Below are 20,018 nucleotides of genomic sequence, written 5' to 3'. Positions count from 1 at the left end.
CTATACGTGTACGTCGTACACTGTATCCGACGCCGGCTTGCGGGACTTGTAAAAGCTACAGGGTACAGCAAGTGAGGACACGACTCCTGCTCTCTCCTGTCTGGAGCCGCACGTGAGGACATTTCGTGTGCACGCGGATCGCAATTTGACTCGTCCTGAGCTCTGGACCTCAACGCGGTCTCCTCGCTTGTCCCGTGGGTACAAACCAAAGTCACCGCTCGACACCGAAAACATCAAGAGAACCATCGGCTGGGATGCAAAGAACTGCAAGACGTGAAGAAGACGCGTGTCGTTCGCAGGTTACTCACGGTTCCGAACGCTCTTTGCACCGACGCAGGTATATTAAAATTTAATCTTACGACGAGAGACGTGCTCGGATGAAGTGGCGTGCGGACAGCAAGAGGCAAAGCCGGCCTTGTTGAATGAGTTCCGAACTAATACAAGAGCCCCTTGCTTCTACACTACCAAACTTCCTAAAGAAGTTCTTGCGCGCCAGCCTCGCCTTTTCAGAGCCTTTATTTAACGTTGGCTCGCGCTCACTCTCTTTTGCTGCAAATCGGGCGCTACATGGATATCCGTGCTCAACGTTGCAAACGAGCTGGGGCACAGCCAACAGCAGTATGGCCATTCCCCAATTTTCTCGTCGTCGAGAAGATTACACAGCCTTCCTCCGTTCCAGGTTGACGCGCTATCCTTCCGGATCTCTAGATCGACTCTCTTTGCAATATGGTATACTCGCCCAGCACCTATCTCGTCTCCGCTGCCGTGGCCGCCGTCGCGTTGCAGATGCAGCACGCTTCCGCCGCGTCGCTGTACTACGGAGTGCACTCTGTGACACAGACCGCGGATACGATCTCGAAATCGTCCCCATTTGTTGGTGGCGAGGTCCCCGACCAGGACTGCGCCGTCGAGGTGGAGATTGACCCCACCCTTCCGGACATCACCACCATCTCGACGGTGCCGGTGACGTACCCTGAGCTGCTGGCCAACTTGACTACGGCCCCGACCGAGCCGGTGCACACCAAGGTCGGCACTGTTGTGCTGTCCGAAGAGACCCCGAACACTGACGCTGACCAGGATGCGTACGTCACCTCGGGCTCGCCAACTCAGGGCTCGACGGAGGTGAACCCGCCCGCTACCAAGACGGGCACGTCGAACGTCACCGCTGCCCCGTCCAAGACGGGCACCGTCACGACTTCGGGAACTCCGTCCAAGACTGGAACTACCACAGGTAACACGACACCGTCGACTGTCAAGGGTGGAGCTAAGCCCAAGGACTGTGCCACCGGCTGGGAGGAAGAACCGGCCACGGCCACCCGTAAGCTGCGTAACAGCGTCGTGTCGGGCCATGCTCTCGAGGAGAAGCTCGAGAAGAAGCGTCGTCTGGAGGCTAAAACGAACAGGGACATTGACAGGCTCGAGGCCTACTTCGGCACCAAGATGGAGTTGAAACTCAAGGACCTGCCAACCCAGGGTGTATTCACGCCTGCGCCGTGGCCCGCCCCGTACTGGCCGACCTACCAGGACAGCATCAACGTCGTCTGGAGTGAGGGACAGCCCAGCCCCGCTGAGAAGTACGCCAAGGCTTTCGGTCTTGACGTGAAGGAGTTCATGGACAAGGTGTCGAAGGACAATGGTGTGGACTCGCAGAGCAAGCGCACCAAGTGCTCGTCGGACAACGACTGCGCTTCCCGCACGGACGGCAGCAAGTGCGCCATCCGCGACGGCAAGACCTCGGGCTACTGCATCCCTACGTGGTTCGGTATCTGCCACGCTTGGGCCCCGGCTGCTATCATTGAGGAGGAGCCGAACTGTCCGGTCACGCACAACGGCGTGACGTTCCAGCCCTTGGACATCAAGGGTCTGATCTCGGACGTCTACGACGGTGCCAAGGTCTCGACGGTGTTCACGGGTGCCCGTTACAACGGTGGCGATGACGGCACGGATGAGTATGGCCGTCACACGAACGACGCCTACCGTGACATGAACCCTGCGTACTTCCACATCGCCGCTGCCAACCTTCTCGGCAAGCTCAAGCACTCGTTTGTCGTCGACGTGACGGCCAGCGCTGAGGTGTGGAACCAACCCGTGCGAGGTTTCAAGATGTACGAGCAGACTGCCATGTCGCTCGAAGAGGCCGCTCAGACCTTCTACGGCCTCGAGGAGTACCCGTGGAACGCCGCTGCTAAGAGCATTGTGTACGTCAAGTCGCGTCTCTCGTGGGTCTTCGAGACGTACACAGACGGCGGCCTGGTGGCCTCGGGTGAAGTGGACAAGTTCACCACGGGCCAGTACTACTACTACCTTCTGGAGCTGGATGATGCCGGCGAGATCATCGGTGGTGAGTGGGTGTACAACTCGGACAGCGACCACCCTGATTTCCTGTGGTTCGCCAAGTCCAAGCCTGCCGCGGACACTGTGACCAGCATTGGTCTCAGCTACGCAGACGTGAGCATGCTTCTTAAGAAGTCAGTCGCTTGCTCTGACTCTACGTCGGCTTCGGGCTCGGCTGGCTCGGCTTCGGCCTCTGCTTCGGCGTCGGCCTCGACCTCGGGCTCGGTGGGTGCTTCGGGATCGGCGACGAGCTCTGCCTCGACCTCGGCCGGTTCGGCTACGGACGTGCCGTCCACGAGCTCGACTGCTTCTAACGCGGGCAGCGTGGCTACGGACGCCCCGGCTACGGAGGCCCCTGCGACGGGGACCCCGGCTGCTACTACGCTGAATACCGGCGCCCCCGCTGCGACAACGGCTACTCCGTCCAGCAATGGCGGAAACCAGGGCAACAACCAGGGTGGCAACCAGGGTGGCAACCAGGGCAACAACCAGGGTGGCAACCAGGGCAACAACCAGGGCAACAACCAGGGTGGCAACCAGGGCAACAACCAGGGCAACAACCAGGGTGGCAACCAGGGCAACAACCATCACGATGAGAGCGAAGACCAGTACCACCAATACCAGCAGCAGCAACAGCAGCAGTTCGAGAACAGCGACCACCCACGTCAATGGTACCAGTCCTTCTTCCACTGGTGGTAAGCGGGGCAGATGCAGCAGTGCCTTAAGTGATGAACAGTGAGAGAGAATCACCTGTATACGTGATGGTATGGCAACCGAGCTAGTGCCTTACGGCTTCAGTCTCAATGAAAATCACCATTACATGGCAAAACTCCACTACTTATCAAGTGTAATTAGATACGGTAAGGAGCAATAATCGAGCAGTAATGAGTCTGTAGATGTCTTGAGGCAAAGCAAATGAGGCCCAGTTTTACAATAACGCTGTCCAGGCATAATCGTTGCTGAAGCTGCTCCCGTTCTCATATCATCGGTCTTTCGGGACGAATAGAGCACTTAACGTACGCAAAGTGAATCTTCGAAGTAGTCTTGCAGTTACGAAATTCGATGAGTGCTTTTCTAGTGCAGGTACATGGTCTCGTATTTTTTTGTTTGAGTAGTCACGAGGTGACTTAACTACTACTTACATGCAAATTGCGAGCCCTATGGTATTGATTTGCCCGCCTAAAGTACATGTACCGATAAAGCTTGCTACATCATTCCACTACGCTGTGAGCTTCCGACCGCATTCCGCACGCCAAAGCGTTCTATGTGTAGGTAGACGCACTCAGACGACCACCGAAATGCAACTTGTTCGCGATTTTTGGCTTGGAGGGCGGACAAGTCAGATCGTTGAAGGTGACGGTATCCGGGGCGCCACTAAAATATCGACTTGCAGGTGTTTTCAAATTAAAACCCATCCGGCGTCGGAAGCCGGTGGAACTGCTGGAAGTGCATCAAGTGGCGCCACCCCCCGCTGGAAGACAAGAACTGCGTGCCTCTTTTGAATATTTGCTCCAACAGCTCTTCTGCTACACGGCGCGATCTGCTCAGAACGGCTCGTGCTACCGTAGTTTGGTGTACGCGTGGTGTATTAGTGTGTTGACGAGCGCAGCATTGTACCGCAACATCGTTCGATTGCAAATTTTGACTCACTCAGCAGAGGCCGCGGCCTCTGTAACAAAGTCTATCATAATGCCACCTACTTTGCATGGTTCGGTTTTTACTGTGCTCTTCCATCCACCTTACTTACCAAGGTGAATATCACTGTAAGGCGTGCCCGTCATCTTTTGGTCATCTTGAGGCTGGCACCGGATCACTTCAATCGTGTTGGCCAGCTGCAGACGGCGTGGCAGCTCGCAAGGGAGATCTCCTGTTCCATGTACAGCATCTCTACTCAGAGGCTGCTGGGCGTCGCATTGCTCGTGCTCCCTTCGAGTGGACTGCAGCATTTGCGAGCGGGGTCTTCAATAGCGATCAAAATCCACCCGACTCCTATGCCAACAGCGATTGCTGTTGTGGGGAATCTTACATACATGTACATGTGCCCCACAACGTTATATAAACTTGCCTTCGACTCGCGCAAGTTAGGCACACCAAACCAAACAACGGTGAACTCCAGCGAGGTGATGGAGTCGGCATGCCACAGCACCGAAACGAGCTCGCCAAGCTGGCATCCCATCAACCACAATGCAACAGCAAAAAATCCACATCTATTATAATATCATCCTTGAATATGCAACGATGTCTTTTGATTCGATTTAACAACTATTTGAAGCTCAATCTTCACTTTTTTAGGGGCAAAATTTTTTATTATTTTTTGTTTTGAACGGGGTATCATGTATTAATTGCTGTTTGATTGCTTCGCTGACTAGTGGACCAACTTTTACCGAAGCAGTCAGCACCAACGCCAAGTTGCGCTCAATGTCCCTAATGTTATCGGCATAGGGACTCCCTATGCCGATAGCATCACCAAACAGCGACAGCAGCAGCAATCCCTGCGTGCACGATCCTAATCTGAACGTACAACATTACGAGCGCGCCGGTCCTGAAAGCTCGATGCTCTAAATATCCGCACCGCCATCTCGAGCGCAGCGCCCGCCGCCGAAGCTACTCGTTGTGGCTGGAGCTGTTGAATCGATTCAGACGGCAAAGGCGAGCCACACAGCTGGAGGCCTTGTCCTCTGGCGTTCTGCGCATATCCCATGTGCTGCCGCCACCAGCCGGTAAGGTGGCGTCCAACAGTTCCACCGCAAGATGTCACGCTCGACGCCGACTGCCGAGACGGCCGGTCTCAAGTCACGTGCCGGGTCAGAGCTCTGCAATGCACTGCTCGGCACCTGCTGGCTCGTAGAGGACGCGGGCATTCCCCAATTTTCTCGCTGGCGAGGAAATTACTCGGCCGTTGCAGGTTAGACGCAGACAACAGCTTCAGCTCTCCATTGGATCAACGCCAGCAACATGGTGTACACGCCGCGCCGCTACCTCATCCCGGCGGCTGCGGCTCTCGTGGCCATGCAGATGCAGCAGGCGTCGGCGACGTCACTCTTCTACGACCCAGTGACTTCGGCCAACACCACGGGCGAGATCAGTAGCAAGTTCCCGGCGCGCGGCGGACAGGTCGCTGACCAGGACTGCGCCATCACCGTGGAGGTTGACCCTACGCTTCCCGACATCACCACCATCTCAACTGTTACTGTGACCTACACGGAGCTGCTGGCTAACACGAGCACGGCTCCATCGGAGGCCATCTCCACCTTGGTGGGCAAGGCGGTCCTGTGTGAGGATATCCCAGCCACGGGCGCAAACCAGGATGCGTACACGATAACGACCACCACTTCGACGTCAACCTCGACGTCAACCACGCAGACGACCCAGTCATCCACCACTTCCTCCGCGGCGGGCACTACGACGCATACCAAAACGGGCACGACAGTTTCCCAATCGTCCACTTCGACGTCCACCACTACGTCTACCAAGACGGGTGTCATCACCAATCCGTCTGCGTCCAGCAGCGTCGCTGGTTCTTCTGCGGAGCAATCCACGTCAACCACTCAGCCGTCTACTAAGACGGGTGTAACAACGGCTTCTTCGACGTCGTCAAACAGTGTGGCTGGCTCCTCGGCTGAAGAGACTACCTCGACCACTTCGCCGTCAACTAAGACGGGTGTCACGACGGCCCCGACTACCTCGACTAGCGTTGCTGGTTCGTACGATGCTGAGACTACCGCAACGGTCTCGCCGTCCAAGACCGGCGTGACGACCGCGACTACATCTCCTAGCGTGGATGACACCTCCGAAACCTCACCCTCCACAAAGACTGGTGTCACGACAGCCACGACGGCGCCTTCCACGTCGTACAGCAGCGTGGCTGGTTCTTCCGTTGAAGACATTACCTCGACCACTTCTCCATCCACGAAGACGGGGGTGACGCCTGCCCCTACCACTTCAACCAGCGTTGCCGGATCGTCCAATGTCGAGACTACCGCGACGGTCTCACCGTCTAAGACTGGCGTGACGACTACGACCGCAGCTCCTAGCGTGGAGGAGGAGCCCAACTGTGCCACTGGCTGGGAGGAAGAGAGCAGCCGTAAGCTGCGCCACTCGCCCATGTCCGGCCGTAGACTGGAGGAGAAGATCGAGACGAAGCGTCAACTCGAGGCCAATACCAACAAGGACATCGCCAAGCTGGAGGCCTACTTCGGCACGTCCATGGAGATGACGCTCGCCAACCTGCCAACCGTGGGTGTCCACACACCGTCGCCGTGGCCCGGTCCGTACTGGCCCACGTACCAGGACAGCATCAACGTTATCTGGAGTGCCGGTGAGCCGAGTCCCGCCGAAAAGTACGCCAAGGCTTTCGGCCTGGACGTCGACGACTTCATGGACAAGGTGTCGGCCGACAACGGCATTGACTCGATGAGCAGCCGCACAGTCTGCTCCTCGGACAGTGACTGCTCGTCTCTCACCGACGGCAGCTCGTGCGCCATCCGTGCTGGCAAGAGCTCGGGCTACTGCATCCCTACCTGGTTCGGTATCTGCCACGCTTGGGCGCCTGCTGCCATGATCGAGGAAGAGCCAAAGTGCGCGGTGACCTACAACGGCGTGACGTTCCAGCCGATGGACATCAAGGCGTTGATCTCGGACGTCTATGATGGTGCTTCCGTCTCGACGGTGTTCACCGGCACACGCTACAACGGCGGTACGGACTCGACGGACGAGTACGGCCGTCACTCGAGCGACGCGTACCGTGATTTGAACCCTGCGTACTTCCACATTGCTGCGGCCAACCTTCTGGGCAAACTGAACGCCACCTTCGTCGCTGATGTCACCGCCGGTTCGGAGGTGTGGAACCAGCCTGTGCGTGGCTTCAAGGTGTACGAACAGACGGAGATGACGCTGGAGGAAGCGGCCCAGACCTTCTATGGACTTGAGGAGTACCCGTGGAATGCTGCTGCCAAGAGCATCGTGTACGTCAAGACGCGTCTCTCGTGGATCTTCGAAACGTACACGGATGGTGGTCTGGTGTCCTCGGGTAAGGTCGACTCGTACACGACGGGTGCCTACTACACGTACCTGCTGGAGATGGACGACGATGGAGCCATCATCGGTGGTGAGTGGGTCTACGATTCGGACGACGACCACCCGGACTTCCTGTGGTTCCCTAAGGCCAAACCGGCTGCTGATACTGTGACCAGCATCGGTCTTAGCTACGCTGATGTGAGCATGCTTCTGGAGAAGTCGGTGGCTTGCGCGGGCTCGTCCTCCGGCTCGGTGGACGCCGGATCGTCGGCCTCTGCTTCGGCAACGGCGTCTTCTTCCGCCTCGGGCTCTACTGCTTTCTCGAACCTGGCCGGTTCGGGTTCGGCTCCGTTCACCAGCTCGGGTACTTCGACCACGGGCAGTGAGAACGCTGCTACGGTCGCTCCTGTGACGGAGGCCTCTGCCGCTACAGAGGCACCGGTTGCTACGGAGACTGCCACTGACAGCACCACGGCTCCAGTTTTGGCCACGTCTACCCCCGCCACCACGACTGCCGCTCCTTCGAGCAACCAAGGCAGCAACCAGTACTGGAACGGCCACTGGGGTAACAACCAGGGCAGCAACCAGTACTGGAACGGTCACTGGGGCAGCGATAACAACGACGGCAGCCAGCAAGGCCACAGCTGGCTTTCGTGGCTTCACTGGTGGTAAGCCAAGCTATGTGTGAGCTTTGTGCAGTTTTGTGTATGCCAGAATATGGAACAAGTGAGAGAGAATCACTTGCGTGCATTAAGGGATGATAGACGACTAGAGCGATCTGTGCGGCTTAAGTGTCAATCAAAGAACCTGGCTTTTAGTTGTTCACTACGTTCCGTCTTCGAGTTGATAGAACTGTCGACGGCACCCACTTTGAGGACGCTACTAGAGCCGCCTCATTGTCAATAGTTTCTTGGTTTGAATCGTTTGATGCTGTGCTCATAGTACTGAGTTTCCGGAGCATCAACGCACGTCTATTACTCTCGAGTTGTTGGTGTAACTCCGCCCATGCCAGTTTTGCGTCAGGCTTTCGTTGCTTTGCGTCCTGTGGTTGCCCTTGCAACTTGCTTTGAAATCCTAGAAGAATCTCGTGTCGACGAACATTTCGCTGGAAAAGTGCTTCAAGCTGATCACCGTCCAAACTTTCATCCAGATCATCGTTGCTGTCGGTGGTGCCCATGGACTCAAGACGCCACTTATGTGAAGCCTTTGAAGGTGAAAATGAAGACAAGGCTGGTGGCAACTGTGAGTACCGATGACTGCTCGCTGCAGATCTGCTGCTGCGAGAGGTTGACGGTGAGTTCAGTAGCTGGTGCGACGGAGAAGACGTGATACCTGTCACGACAAATCCACGATCATCGTCACCATCGCTGTCGGTGTCCGAAACTTCACTTTTTATCGGTCTTCTGGGAGATACCGATCTGGTTACAGCTACAGACTGCCTGATGCTAGGCTTTCTTGTTGGTGAGAATTGGACACTCTTTTGAATGCTCTTTCGCTGTAGAGGTGCCTCCACTTTGATCGATTCGCTTTGTTCATCCAGCGCGTCTCCGTCCTGTTCGTTGTCAGAACTTTTTTCGTCCCCAACGTCACCATTTAGGTTCCCTCCGGTCTCGACATTAAAGTACACAAACCTGCTTTCACCACGCAATGACATTGCGCTTTCACTAATCGGTGCTTTGAGGTGATGACTCAATTCTTCGGTACTGGATCGAAACGGGTGTTGTATTTTATTGGGAGAACCTCGTTGCTGCCTCGACACTTCGTGTGCTTTGATAGTCTCTGGATGCGACGAGATACGTTCAACCTTGTTAGGAATTCGAACTTGCAGCTCAAGGGAGTCCTTCACTCCTGAGTGGCGGTGAGGAGATTGTGTAGGAGGTCGCTCTTGCTGTTGCTCTCGTTTCAGCGACTCCAACTCTTGTCGATGAATTTGTTCACGATAAGCGAGTTCTCCACGCAATTCATTGCGGAGTTTCTCGAGATCTATCAGCGTAGGGATATTCCCGCTTTCCACTCGCACAGGTGAACGCTGTTGGATCTGTGCTTGAGCTTGGCGTAGTTGGTCAACGAGTTGTTTCTGCCTACTCAACTCCTCCCGCATATCATCGTACTGATGACGTAATTCCATGGGGTCAAGTAAACGACCCATATTATTGTCGTGCTCAAACGCTGGACCAAAACTCTGTGGATGTCCTCGGATTGGAGACGCGTTCTGGTTCGAGTACCCGTGGTGATTACTTGGAGCCATCGACTCTCGAGGCGGTGGGGGATCTTCGAACAGATGAGCACGGGAGTTGGTGAACGGATTTTTCGATCTATCAGGCGATGGAGCGTTTGGAAAGTGTTCAGGTTGCTGTGGTGGTGGTTGGTAATGCTGTTGAAATGATTGGATATGTTGAGGTTGTGGTTGGTTCAGTTGAGCGTGCAGTTTATGTTGTTGCTGAAGTTTGGCTTGCTGGTTTGCCGCCGCGACCGCCGCGGCTGCCTGGTCTGCTTTCTGCTGTTCCAGTTCTGCCTTGCGACGTTTCTCTTCTTGCAGTCGCTCTTGTTCAGCTCTTAACCGACGTTGCTCTTCTTCAAAGCGTTCCAACTCGCGTCGATCTTCTTCTTCCTGACGACGCTTAGCTTCCAGCTTTTGTTGTCGTTTTTCCTCAATTTGACGCTCCAGTGCGAGTTGCATCTCGTGCTGCTGTTGCTGTTTTCGACGAAACCTCTCCTCGGCATCTCCTCGATCTCCATCGTGTATACCTGTTCGCAGACGGCGTCCAGCATTGTGAGCATTTGGGGGTCCTGGTGGACTATCGTAGGGGTGTCCTGACTGATAGTTCGGTCGTTGTGGAGATGCGTAGCCTGCATAGCCTGCCGATGGTACAGGTTGCTCGGGAAAGCTTTGTCCAGCCCAATATTGACTGTTTCTTGCTTGTGCCATTGGATTCTGCTGAGGGTTCTGCCAACCAGTTTGTATGCTTGGCCCCGGAGCAAAAGGCGGCGGCCCAGCCACCAAGTCATTACGAACTGCTTGAGGCATGGCATTCAGCTGAGGATTTTGCACACCCCAACCAGCTTGCACGTTTGATCCGGGAAAAGGAGGTGGCCCAACGGTACCAGGTGCTGGAATGGATTGTTGTTGTTGCCAACTTTGCTGTGCCATTGGATGCTGCTGGTTCATATTACCAGGATATCCGAACCCACTTTGAAAAGTTTGGTTATCCACAGAGGGTCGATGTTGAGCTGGCGGGAAATTACTTGCTTGAGAATAGTCGAACGATTCTGGGCCACCGGGTAAGCGATGATGCAGCTGGGGCTGCCCACGCGCGAAGCTCTTTCGTGTGTTTTGAGGGTTATTGTGCCCCAGTCCGTCTAGAATTCCACGCTCAGCTGACGCGAACGCTTCTTGACGGAAATTCTGGTTAAACGGATTCGGAAATGCCCCGCTATGTCTTCGATATTGTTGATCCATTTCACGCTCGCGACGTTTTTGCTGTTCGCGTTGCGCTACCTGCTTAGCAAGAGCCTGGGAATATTCCTGTTGTCGGCGTCGCTGCTCATCGCGACGATTTGATATCGCCCCATACTGCTGCGATGTCGTGGCGTACGGATAGTTGGTCTGGTATTGCATATAGTGTTGTTGCTGGTCGAGTGATCTCAGTCAAGATGCCTTCGTTATCGTTCGCCTTCACTATTCTTAGGTTTTCCCGTTTTGTACACTTCACTTCCTAGAAATATCACACTATAGACTCGACTGCGGCATGAGTCAGGAATACATTTTAGTTTGGAAAGTCTACTCTCAACTTCTCACTACACAACAAATGCAATAAGAGCGCAGCGACTGTCCTGTATGAAACGCCCCACTTTAAAAAAATATCAATTGATTTGTAAATGTACCTGACACATGATTTTGGACAAAAAGGCACTGAATCCTTCTATATTTTTCGATCTTCCCACAGAACACAACTTACAGAACACTTTGGCGCGAAAATAATGGACGATGGCGACGACTCTGCTACGCTTCTGCTCTGTATGAGTGAAGCCTTCGCCAACCACGAGCGGGAGGTGGCCAAGGCTCATGACAAAGTCTGCCAGCTCCTTATATCAGACGCCTGGAAGATTGCCATGCGGTTGCAGCACTATTTGATACTTCAGTGTCTGGACAAGCCCACGGAGTCAGCTTGGATATCCCTCTACCTGTTCGGGAACGACGTGAATTTCCTTAACGCTACGAGTCTTACAAGGTTTGCAGTTTTTCCACTATTCAAAGTGGTGCACGAGAGCTGCTAACTACGTAATGTTGAGCTCGAGACGTCCCAGCTAGGCTGTGTCTTCGCATCCGCAGTCTGCACACACGACGTTGGGAGGAGTGTTTTCCTCATTGCCGCTCGAGTCTCGGATACAGCGCATCTTCCAGTGTATTGCAGAGTGGGTAAGGTGAACCATAGTGTCTAGTCAAACCAATGTTAGCTTCGACGATGCACCCAGATACAGTGCGCGAGATTTCCACTGATCAAACTGCGTGATCCGCTGAGCTTCACCATGTTCAGAAAGCCTCTCGTTAAGGACGTGTATGGACCCGTACCGGACAAAAGGTTCACGGTCGCTCCTGCAGACGTTGGCTTCGGAGTAGATAGCTGTTTATGTATCAATATCCAGGGACTTATCTGTTGTAAATACGACGGGTCCTTACACCATTTTTGGTAGACGTCCAGTAGCATGAGTGCACTTGCTACGCCGCCTACTAAACTCAGTAATGTGGGAAGACGTTCAACAATTTCAGTTGACAGCATTCCCGTTGTGCTGTTCGTACAGACTCAAGTTATATTTGCTTTGATTCTCGCTGAATCGTTTTGACCTTTGTAAACATCATAAAGCTCCTCATGAGGCGGGCACTTCGATTCTCGATCTTGAGATGGTGGATACGATGGAGTAGGATACTTTGTGATAAGTAAAGCCATAACGGCGTCCGTAAGCGTGGCAAGGGAAAGTCATTTTAGCTTTATCGCTCGGCACAACATTCCAGTGGCCTCAACCTTCAGAGATGCGCACGCAATTAGTTGGAAGACTGGCAGTAGTTCTGAGCCTGTGCTTTATTGCAACTTCAGCCAACCCCAGTGGCGTTTTGGACAAGGTGAAGAACTTATTCCGCCAGGATGCCAGCTCTGAGTCTTCAAGTAGTGCGGTGGACGACAGCGCGTGTGTATATCACTGGTCTTCACTGACTTGTAAGCCTGAGGCCTCATGCTCCATCCAATACCATTTTGGTGACGTCACGCCATCAGACGCATGCCGCGTGAGCTCTACAAGCGACTCGACCAGAATTCCTCAGCAATTCCACTTGGCATTTGCTGGCAAAGTAGCTGGAACGGGCATGACGATTTCGTGGACAACGTTTGCATTAGAAAAAAAACCGGCAGTGTGGATTGGGACGAGTGAGAGCAAACTTACTATAGTGAAGGATGCGACGATTGAAACCAAGTCATACTACAAGGACGACCACTACGAACTCTACAGCTACCACGCAGTTGTGGGAGGTCTGAAACCCAACAAAGAGTACTTCTACAAGGTCGGTAGCGGCAGTGAAACCAAGTTTCAGAGTGCTGTGAGCTCGTTCACAACAGCTCGCAAAAGTGGCGACAAAAGTCCATTCACGATCGTTGTGTACGGTGATATGGGGGCCGATGATAACGCTGTTGAGACCAACAAGTACGTGAACACACTGGTGGGTAAGATAGACTTCGTTTATCACCTCGGGGATGTCTCGTATGCCGATGACGCCTTCCTTTCAGCTAAAACCGCTTTTGGGTTTTTCTACGAACAAATGTACAACAAATTTATGAATTCCATGACCAACATCATGCGGCGAATGGCGTACATGGTACTGGTCGGTAACCACGAGGCGGAGTGCCATTCTCCGGCCTGCCTTCTCTCAAACGAAAAGCTGAATCAACTCGGCAATTACTCGGCATTCAACGCACGCTTCAGAATGCCATCACCAGAGAGCGGAGGTGTGCAAAATATGTGGTATTCCTACGAGTATGCGTCCGTTCACTTCACCACAGTCTCGTCCGAGACAGATTATCCCAATGCACCGAGCAACGCGTACCACACACACCGGGTATACGGCCGTTTCGGCGATCAATTAACCTGGCTTGAGGCTGATCTCAAGGCTGCGGACGCTAATCGTGACCAGGTCCCGTGGATTGTTGTCGGGATGCATCGACCGATGTACACGATTCGTTCATGCGACGTAGATGACAAACCTAACAACGATTTTGAGGCAATGAACGTGCAAAAGGCTTTCGAGGAACTGTTCATCAAGTACAAAGTGGATCTGGTTCTACAGGGTCATGTCCATGCGTATGAGCGTCAATACCCGACGGCGAAGGGTAGCGCCGTCATGGACGGTGTTTCCAAAGACGATGCGACGTATACCAATCCAAAGGCGCCGGTGTACATGGTTTCTGGCTCGGCGGGAGGCCCCGAAGGTTTGTACAAATATAAACATCCAAAGTCTCCGAAGTGGCATGCCTTGATGGACAACCAGCACTACGCCATCACCATGATGTCAGTTACCCCGACGAATATCACACTCACAACGGTTGAGAGTGTCACCGGAACTGTGTGCGATAAGTTTTCGATCATCAAAGAACGAGGGGATGCTTCTCAAGACGAATGAGAATTCCATATTAGATGCACTAGAAAGAGTCGTTGGCGAAAACTCTGCAGAGATGGAAAAAGGATAGATGTCTACATATTCTGACACCAAGTACAGTAACTTGCTGTCGATATCGCGGGAAATAAACAACTTCACTAAAGCCACGGAACCAGAACGGGCATCAACACAATGCCACGCTATCTTTTGCACAGCAGGAAACGGATGAAATCCATGGTGAATCGTGCTGTAACACATGTTGTATTAGTACACGTTGAAACACTCATGCCAAGCAGCTTGATCAAGCTGCAACAAGCACAACAAGGATGGTTTACGAGTTGAGCGTAACCAGAGGATTACTGTCCACTTCAAAACGAGCACACTCGACGAATTGTTGCTGCTACTGGTGCTTTTAGGTACATGTGTGTATTAATTAGTACACACTGGGTGCATGTCGAACGACAACAAGGGAACGATGCAAGCAAAACGGAGCTGGGCAAGATTACGATCAAGAAGGAATCACGTAGTTTTCACCAGAGAATTTCCAGTGTAGGACGAATCTCACGATCAAGTCTTTCCTCAACGAAGGACAGCACGCTTGAATCACGAACACAACTCAATCGATATTTTCAGCTTCAATGTTCCTCATCCAAGATGCACGTCCAGTTAGAGATGTAGCGAATAGAAACAGCAAAGAGTCGGTCCACGAGGTGCTGAACTGCATTTCAACCTCAAAGTTATGTACTGTATCCGCTGTGTTCGACTTGTTCTCACTCAGTGCGAGAATTGTCCAGACGACCGAGAGCATCTCCCAATTCGTTGCTCCACCATCCTGTTGGTCGCCATTTCTAATGCGGAATTGTTCCCATTTGGAGTGTGTTTTAATCATGGGGAGTAGCATGTTGGAACATGGAAGTTGCGGGGATTTCTGCTTGGATGGGACCCCTGCCCCACGGTAATCAACCAAGGACGGACCGCCATTCCCGCTTTTGCCAAGACGACACCGAGTCGACGACCGAAGTTGTTGAAATGCGCGCCCCCGTAGCGTTCAAGCTAGCGGTGATCGCGAGCGGCGTGTGCTCCGTCGCGACGGCCATCGATTTCAAATCTATGGCTAAGAATTTCTTCAGCGACGACGACGCCACTGGATCAGTTGAAGGAACCAAACAAGCCACGCAAACGAACACGGACGACAGAACGTGTGTGTACGAGTGGTCTTCTCTGAGCTGCCAGCCCGAAGACAAATGCTCGATTCAGTACCAGTTCGGTGACGTCACGCCGTCCCAGGCGTGCCGTGTGACGGACAACGGCGATCACACAAAAGTGCCGCAGCAATTCCACTTGGCTTTCGCCGGCGAGGAAGCCGGTACGGGCATGGCGATCTCCTGGACTTCGTTCGCACTGGAGGAGTCTCCGGCCGTATGGATCGGCACCAGCGAGGCTAAAGTCGCTCTAGTAAAGGACGCCAAGATCGAGACCAAGTCATACTACAAGGACGAGAAGTACGAGCTGTACAGCTACCACGCTGTTGTCAGCGGCCTTGAGCCCTACACGGAATACTTCTACAAAGTGGGTAGTGCCACTGAGAAGAAGTTCCAGAGCTCCGTTAGCTCATTCAAGACAGCACGCGCGGCTGGCGACGAGAGCCCGTTCGTTGTGGCTGTGTATGGAGATATGGGAACCGAAGCTAACTCGGTGGACTCTAACAAATACGTCAACGATCTGGTGGATAAAGTGGACTTCATCTACCACCTGGGCGACATTTCCTACGCCGATAACGACTTCCTGACCGCCAAGACGGCGTTCGGCTTCTTCTATGAAGAAATCATCAACAAGTTCATGAACTCCCTGACCAACGTGATGCGTCACATGGCCTACATGGTTGTGGTGGGCAATCACGAGTCCGAGTGCCACTCGCCGACGTGTCTACTATCTGACAGTAAGAAAGACCAACTTGGCAACTATTCTGCCTACAACTCTCGCTTCCGGATGCCGTCGCCCGAGAGCGGTGGTGTATTGAACATGTGGTATTCGTTCGACTACGCCTCGGTGCACTTCACGACCATCTCGTCCGAAACGGACTTCCCCAACGCACCGAAGAATGCGTACTACACCAAACGTACATACGGTAACTTTGGTAACCAACTCGCGTGGCTCGAAGCCGATCTGAAGGCTGCTCATGCCAACCGAGCCAACGTGCCCTGGATTATTATTGGTATGCATCGACCTCTATATACCCTTCGCTCCTGCGACGCCAACGGTGTACCAAATGACGAGTACGAGTCCTTGAAGGTGCAGAAGGCGTTTGAGAAGCTGTTCATCAAGTACAAGGTGGATCTGGTGTACCAGGGACACGTGCATGCTTACGAGCGCCACTACCCGACGGCAGATAGTAAGGCAATCATGCACGGCGTATCGAAGGATGGAAAGACGTACACGAATCCAAAGGCACCTGTACATGTCATTGCCGGCATTGCTGGCAACTCGGAAGGTCTGTACCCATTCAAGAACCCTCCGTCTCCGAAGTGGTTGGCTCTGATGGACAACGAACACTACGGTATCACGAAACTTACTGCGTCTCCGACGAACCTGACAATTACGATGATCGAGGCTGCCACTGGAACGGTACACGACGAGTTCTCTATCATTAAAGCAGCGTCAGCAAGTCAAACGCAAACTGTGAAGTAGTCTAAGTAGTCATAATGCATTTTTGATGTTCCAGCGGGTACAAATGAGTAACAGTCGCCGTGGCTCATGATGGTCGCTGGGCCAGACTATGATGCGATCCGGCTACCGTGCCTCAATCGAAGACCTCCACTGACAAACTGGTTACTTTATTGTTCACTCACTTCATTTTCACAATTATTTGCAAGTCTCACGTGATTGTACAGATAGCATACATATCTCCTGATTCAGAATCTTTCAGATTCCAAATTATTGGCCATAATTTATGCCACAAATATTATGGTAGTTGTTGAGTCGTCGAGGATGGAGATCAGGATGGTGAATTTGCAGTGCAACAGAGTCTGTTACTTCTGTACACAGCCATCATCCGGTAAGTATTTCCAGGCGTGACACATACCACTTGTTGTTTTGCGATTCCCATCAGACCATGCGACTATTAGTTCACTTGGTGATCTCAGCTGCGTTGTGCTCGGAAGTCTCGGCCTATGGCTTCATGGACAAGGTAAAGCATTTCTTCAGTGACGGCTACAAATCGGCCGTATCTGGTAGTGCTGTGGACGACGACAAGTGTGTGTATGAATGGTCTTCATTGAGCTGTATGCCGGAAGATTCATGCTCGCTGCAGTACCAGTTTGGAGACGTTACTCCGTCACAAGCGTGCCGAGTGAGTGACACAAGCAACGCAACCAGAGTACCGCAGCAGCTTCACTTGGCGTTCGCTGGAGAAGAAGCAGGCACGGGTATGACCATCTCTTGGACGACTTTCGTGCTCGACAAGGACCCCATGATATGGCTTGGTCGTACTAAATCAAAGCTTAAGAAGGCGACCAATGTTGAGATTGAGACCAAATCTTACTATAAGGACAAAGACTACGAATTGTACAGTTACCACGCAGCTGTGGACGGGTTGAAGCCCAACACGGCGTACTTTTACAAGGTCGGCACCGCAGATAACAAACATTTCCAAAGCGGAGTCAGCTCGTTCACGACGGCACGCGCCAGTGGCGATAAGAGTCCGTTCACAATCGCTGTGTACGGTGATCTGGGTGTTGACGACAATTCTGTGGCCTCTAATAAGTACGTGAACAGTATTGTGGACGAAGTGGACTTCATCTACCACGTGGGCGACGTGGCCTATGCAGACAACGCATTCCTCACAGCAAAAAACGTGTTTGGATTCTACTACGAACAAGTGTACAACAAGTTCATGAACTCGATGACAAACGTAATGCGTCAAGTTGCGTATATGGTGGTTGTAGGGAATCACGAGGCCGAATGCCACTCACCTACGTGTCTACTTTCGAAGAGCAAGAAAGACCAACTCGGTAACTATTCGGCGTTTAACTCGCGGTTCCGAATGCCGTCTCCAGAGAGCGGTGGTGTGCTGAATATGTGGCATTCCTTTGAGTACGGATCCGCTCACTTCACTTCGATTTCGAGTGAGACAGACTACCCGAACGCCCCGAGCAATGCTTACCACACAAATAGAGTCTATGGCGACTTTGGCGACCAGTTGGCTTGGCTTGAAGCCGATCTGAAGGCTGCGGATGCCAACCGAGACAACGTACCATGGATTATTGTTGGTATGCATCGACCAATGTATACGATTCGCTCCTGCGATGCCAACGGTGTACCCAACAACGATTACGAGGCGCTGAATGTGCAAGCAGCTTTTGAAGAGCTCTTCATCAAGTACAAGGTGGACCTCGTGCTACAGGGCCACGTTCATGCGTACGAACGGCATTACCCGACAGCAAACAGTAGCGCTGTTATGGATGGCGTATCAAACGATACCAACACGTATGAAAACCCTCAGGCCCCCGTGTATGTAATAGCGGGGTCCGCTGGAGGTCCAGAAGGTATGTTTAAGTTCGAGAACCCACCGTCTCCCGATTGGCTTGTGCTGATGGATAACACGCACTACTGCATCACGAAGTTGTCGGTAACTCCGACGAACCTCACTCTGACGATGATTGAGAGCGCAACTGGCACAATTTACGATGAATTCTCCATAATCATGTCGTCTAGCACTCGAGATAAGGCGCAATATGACTCATCGTAATAGAAGAATCATCTAAGAAGTTGTTAACGTAGTGAGTATTTCGACAGTGGCATATATACTGTATGTATAGACGACAAGTATTAATTTCAGAACTACGAAATACGAATTTTTTTTTACAATAGTATACTACTACTGTAAAACATGTATATGGTACTGAGCAGTTTTTGGTTTTGGTAAGTAATTAAATATAATAAAAATCAAAGTTAATCGATAAACTCGTTTAATAATGTTTTCATAATTAATAACAATTAATTACTTTACATTTAATTTACTACATTAAAATAAACAATTGCTGTTTCAGAATTCGCAAAACAATTCTTTTTAAAATATCAAAGCCCAGTAGAACTGAGAGATCTGATTGGCCAGGATGGCATATTTTATAACGACCCAAAATTTGACTCTTTTGATTTGGGTTTCGAATAATCCAAATGAACGTTGGATGGCATTCAGACGAAAAAATCCCATCAAAACTCTATTGGTTTTTTTCGTCTGAATACCATCCAACGGCCGTTTTATTCGCGTACTCTCTCTCTCTCTCTCTCTCGCCTGAAATCCGACGAATGCTTCTTTTTCGTGTTACAGCTGAACGCCGACGCTGACAGTGCCAGCACCGCTGCTCGTGTCGATAGTAAACTCCGCGCACAATGGGTTCGTGATGTTCTCCCCATACACATTGCACCACGTGTCCGGCTTCACAGCCACAACATACTTGCTGTCCTCCACAACACGTTTCAGTCCACTGCCGATTTCCGGCTTGTACACACCCCAATCCTCTTCCGACAGTGAGAACGACACGTCCATGGATTCGCCCGCCTGTAGCTCAATCTTCTTGAATTTCTTGAGCATCTTCATCTCCGGCACCGAGATCTTGCGGAACGGTTGGATCAAGAACAGCATGACCGTCTCCTTGCCAGCTCGCGACCCGGTGTTCGTCATGGTGGCGGTGGCGGTAAGCGTATCGTCGGCATTGGCGATGGTAGTTTTGTCGAGCGTGACAGAGGAGTAGTTAAACTTCGTGTAGCTGAGACCAGCACCAAAGTCCCATTGCATCCAGCAGTTGTCCCACATGCAACGCGTGGTGACGCGGTGGTTGTAGGGGATGGCGGTGTTGGCCGGGTCCTTCGGGTACGTGATCGGCAGTTTGCCGCTGGGGTTCACGTCGCCGTAGATAATTTCAGCCATGGCCTGACCACCAAGTTCGCAGGGCAACATACCGTCTATGATGGCCGCAGCATTGTCCGGGATCGAACCGAGCAGACGTGGACGGCCCTCAAA

The 20,018-nt window shown here is 52.4% G+C and overlaps 10 protein-coding genes across 10 annotated transcripts; 6 read left to right on the top strand and 4 right to left on the bottom strand.

Moving 5' to 3' along the window:
• Positions 1-584: 584 nt before the first annotated feature.
• PPTG_16234 (hypothetical protein) lies at positions 585-3,304 on the top strand. Its single transcript, XM_008913863.1, has one exon. The coding sequence runs from the start codon at positions 727-729 to the stop codon at positions 3,031-3,033; it is 2,307 nt and encodes a 768-aa protein (XP_008912111.1). The 5' UTR covers positions 585-726; the 3' UTR covers positions 3,034-3,304.
• A 292-nt stretch (positions 3,305-3,596) lies between these two features.
• PPTG_23909 (hypothetical protein) lies at positions 3,597-5,035 on the bottom strand (the record flags this gene model as incomplete). Its single annotated transcript, XM_008913862.1, has 5 exons — positions 3,597-3,708; positions 3,985-4,003; positions 4,082-4,293; positions 4,365-4,498; positions 4,856-5,035. 5 exons carry the CDS (start codon positions 5,033-5,035, stop codon positions 3,597-3,599), a joined length of 657 nt encoding a protein of 218 aa, XP_008912110.1.
• An 81-nt stretch (positions 5,036-5,116) lies between these two features.
• Positions 5,117-8,189, top strand: PPTG_16233 (hypothetical protein). Its single transcript, XM_008913861.1, has one exon. It carries the CDS (start codon positions 5,290-5,292, stop codon positions 8,020-8,022), a length of 2,733 nt encoding a protein of 910 aa, XP_008912109.1. The 5' UTR covers positions 5,117-5,289; the 3' UTR covers positions 8,023-8,189.
• PPTG_16232 (hypothetical protein) lies at positions 8,165-11,142 on the bottom strand (the record flags this gene model as incomplete). Its single annotated transcript, XM_008913860.1, has 1 exon — positions 8,165-11,142. Exon 1 carries the CDS (start codon positions 10,967-10,969, stop codon positions 8,165-8,167), a length of 2,805 nt encoding a protein of 934 aa, XP_008912108.1. The 5' UTR covers positions 10,970-11,142.
• A 147-nt stretch (positions 11,143-11,289) lies between these two features.
• On the top strand, positions 11,290-12,206 carry PPTG_16231 (hypothetical protein). The gene has a single exon (XM_008913859.1). It carries the CDS (start codon positions 11,332-11,334, stop codon positions 11,626-11,628), a length of 297 nt encoding a protein of 98 aa, XP_008912107.1. The 5' UTR covers positions 11,290-11,331; the 3' UTR covers positions 11,629-12,206.
• A 176-nt stretch (positions 12,207-12,382) lies between these two features.
• PPTG_16230 (hypothetical protein) lies at positions 12,383-14,020 on the top strand (the record flags this gene model as incomplete). The annotated part of the gene is made up of 1 exon (XM_008913858.1): positions 12,383-14,020. The coding sequence occupies one exon, from the start codon at positions 12,383-12,385 to the stop codon at positions 14,018-14,020; it is 1,638 nt and encodes a 545-aa protein (XP_008912106.1).
• A 592-nt stretch (positions 14,021-14,612) lies between these two features.
• On the bottom strand, positions 14,613-14,897 carry PPTG_23908 (hypothetical protein; the record flags this gene model as incomplete). Its single annotated transcript, XM_008913857.1, has 1 exon — positions 14,613-14,897. The coding sequence occupies one exon, from the start codon at positions 14,895-14,897 to the stop codon at positions 14,613-14,615; it is 285 nt and encodes a 94-aa protein (XP_008912105.1).
• Positions 14,898-15,025: 128 nt separating this feature from the next.
• PPTG_16229 (hypothetical protein) lies at positions 15,026-16,724 on the top strand (the record flags this gene model as incomplete). The annotated part of the gene is made up of 1 exon (XM_008913856.1): positions 15,026-16,724. The coding sequence occupies one exon, from the start codon at positions 15,026-15,028 to the stop codon at positions 16,682-16,684; it is 1,659 nt and encodes a 552-aa protein (XP_008912104.1). The 3' UTR covers positions 16,685-16,724.
• A 384-nt stretch (positions 16,725-17,108) lies between these two features.
• PPTG_16228 (hypothetical protein) lies at positions 17,109-18,743 on the top strand (the record flags this gene model as incomplete). The annotated part of the gene is made up of 1 exon (XM_008913855.1): positions 17,109-18,743. The coding sequence occupies one exon, from the start codon at positions 17,109-17,111 to the stop codon at positions 18,741-18,743; it is 1,635 nt and encodes a 544-aa protein (XP_008912103.1).
• A 334-nt stretch (positions 18,744-19,077) lies between these two features.
• Positions 19,078-19,925, bottom strand: PPTG_16227 (hypothetical protein; the record flags this gene model as incomplete). The annotated part of the gene is made up of 1 exon (XM_008913854.1): positions 19,078-19,925. One exon carries the CDS (start codon positions 19,923-19,925, stop codon positions 19,320-19,322), a length of 606 nt encoding a protein of 201 aa, XP_008912102.1. The 3' UTR covers positions 19,078-19,319.
• Between the last annotated feature and the right edge of the window lie 93 nt (positions 19,926-20,018).

This window comes from Phytophthora parasitica, assembly GCF_000247585.1.
Source record: "Phytophthora parasitica INRA-310 unplaced genomic scaffold supercont2.56, whole genome shotgun sequence".
In the NCBI taxonomy this organism is placed as follows: Eukaryota; Oomycota; class Peronosporomycetes; order Peronosporales; family Peronosporaceae; genus Phytophthora; species Phytophthora nicotianae.
The sequence above is the reverse complement of the archived record's forward strand: the minus strand, read 5'-3'. Positions and strand labels throughout refer to the sequence as shown.

Excerpts from the sequence above, each read along its gene's own strand:
- PPTG_16234 (XM_008913863.1), top strand. The coding sequence starts at position 727 with ATGGTATACTCGCCCAGCACCTATCTCGTCTCCGCTGCCGTGGCCGCC.
- PPTG_16233 (XM_008913861.1), top strand. The coding sequence starts at position 5,290 with ATGGTGTACACGCCGCGCCGCTACCTCATCCCGGCGGCTGCGGCTCTC.
- PPTG_16231 (XM_008913859.1), top strand. The coding sequence starts at position 11,332 with ATGGACGATGGCGACGACTCTGCTACGCTTCTGCTCTGTATGAGTGAA.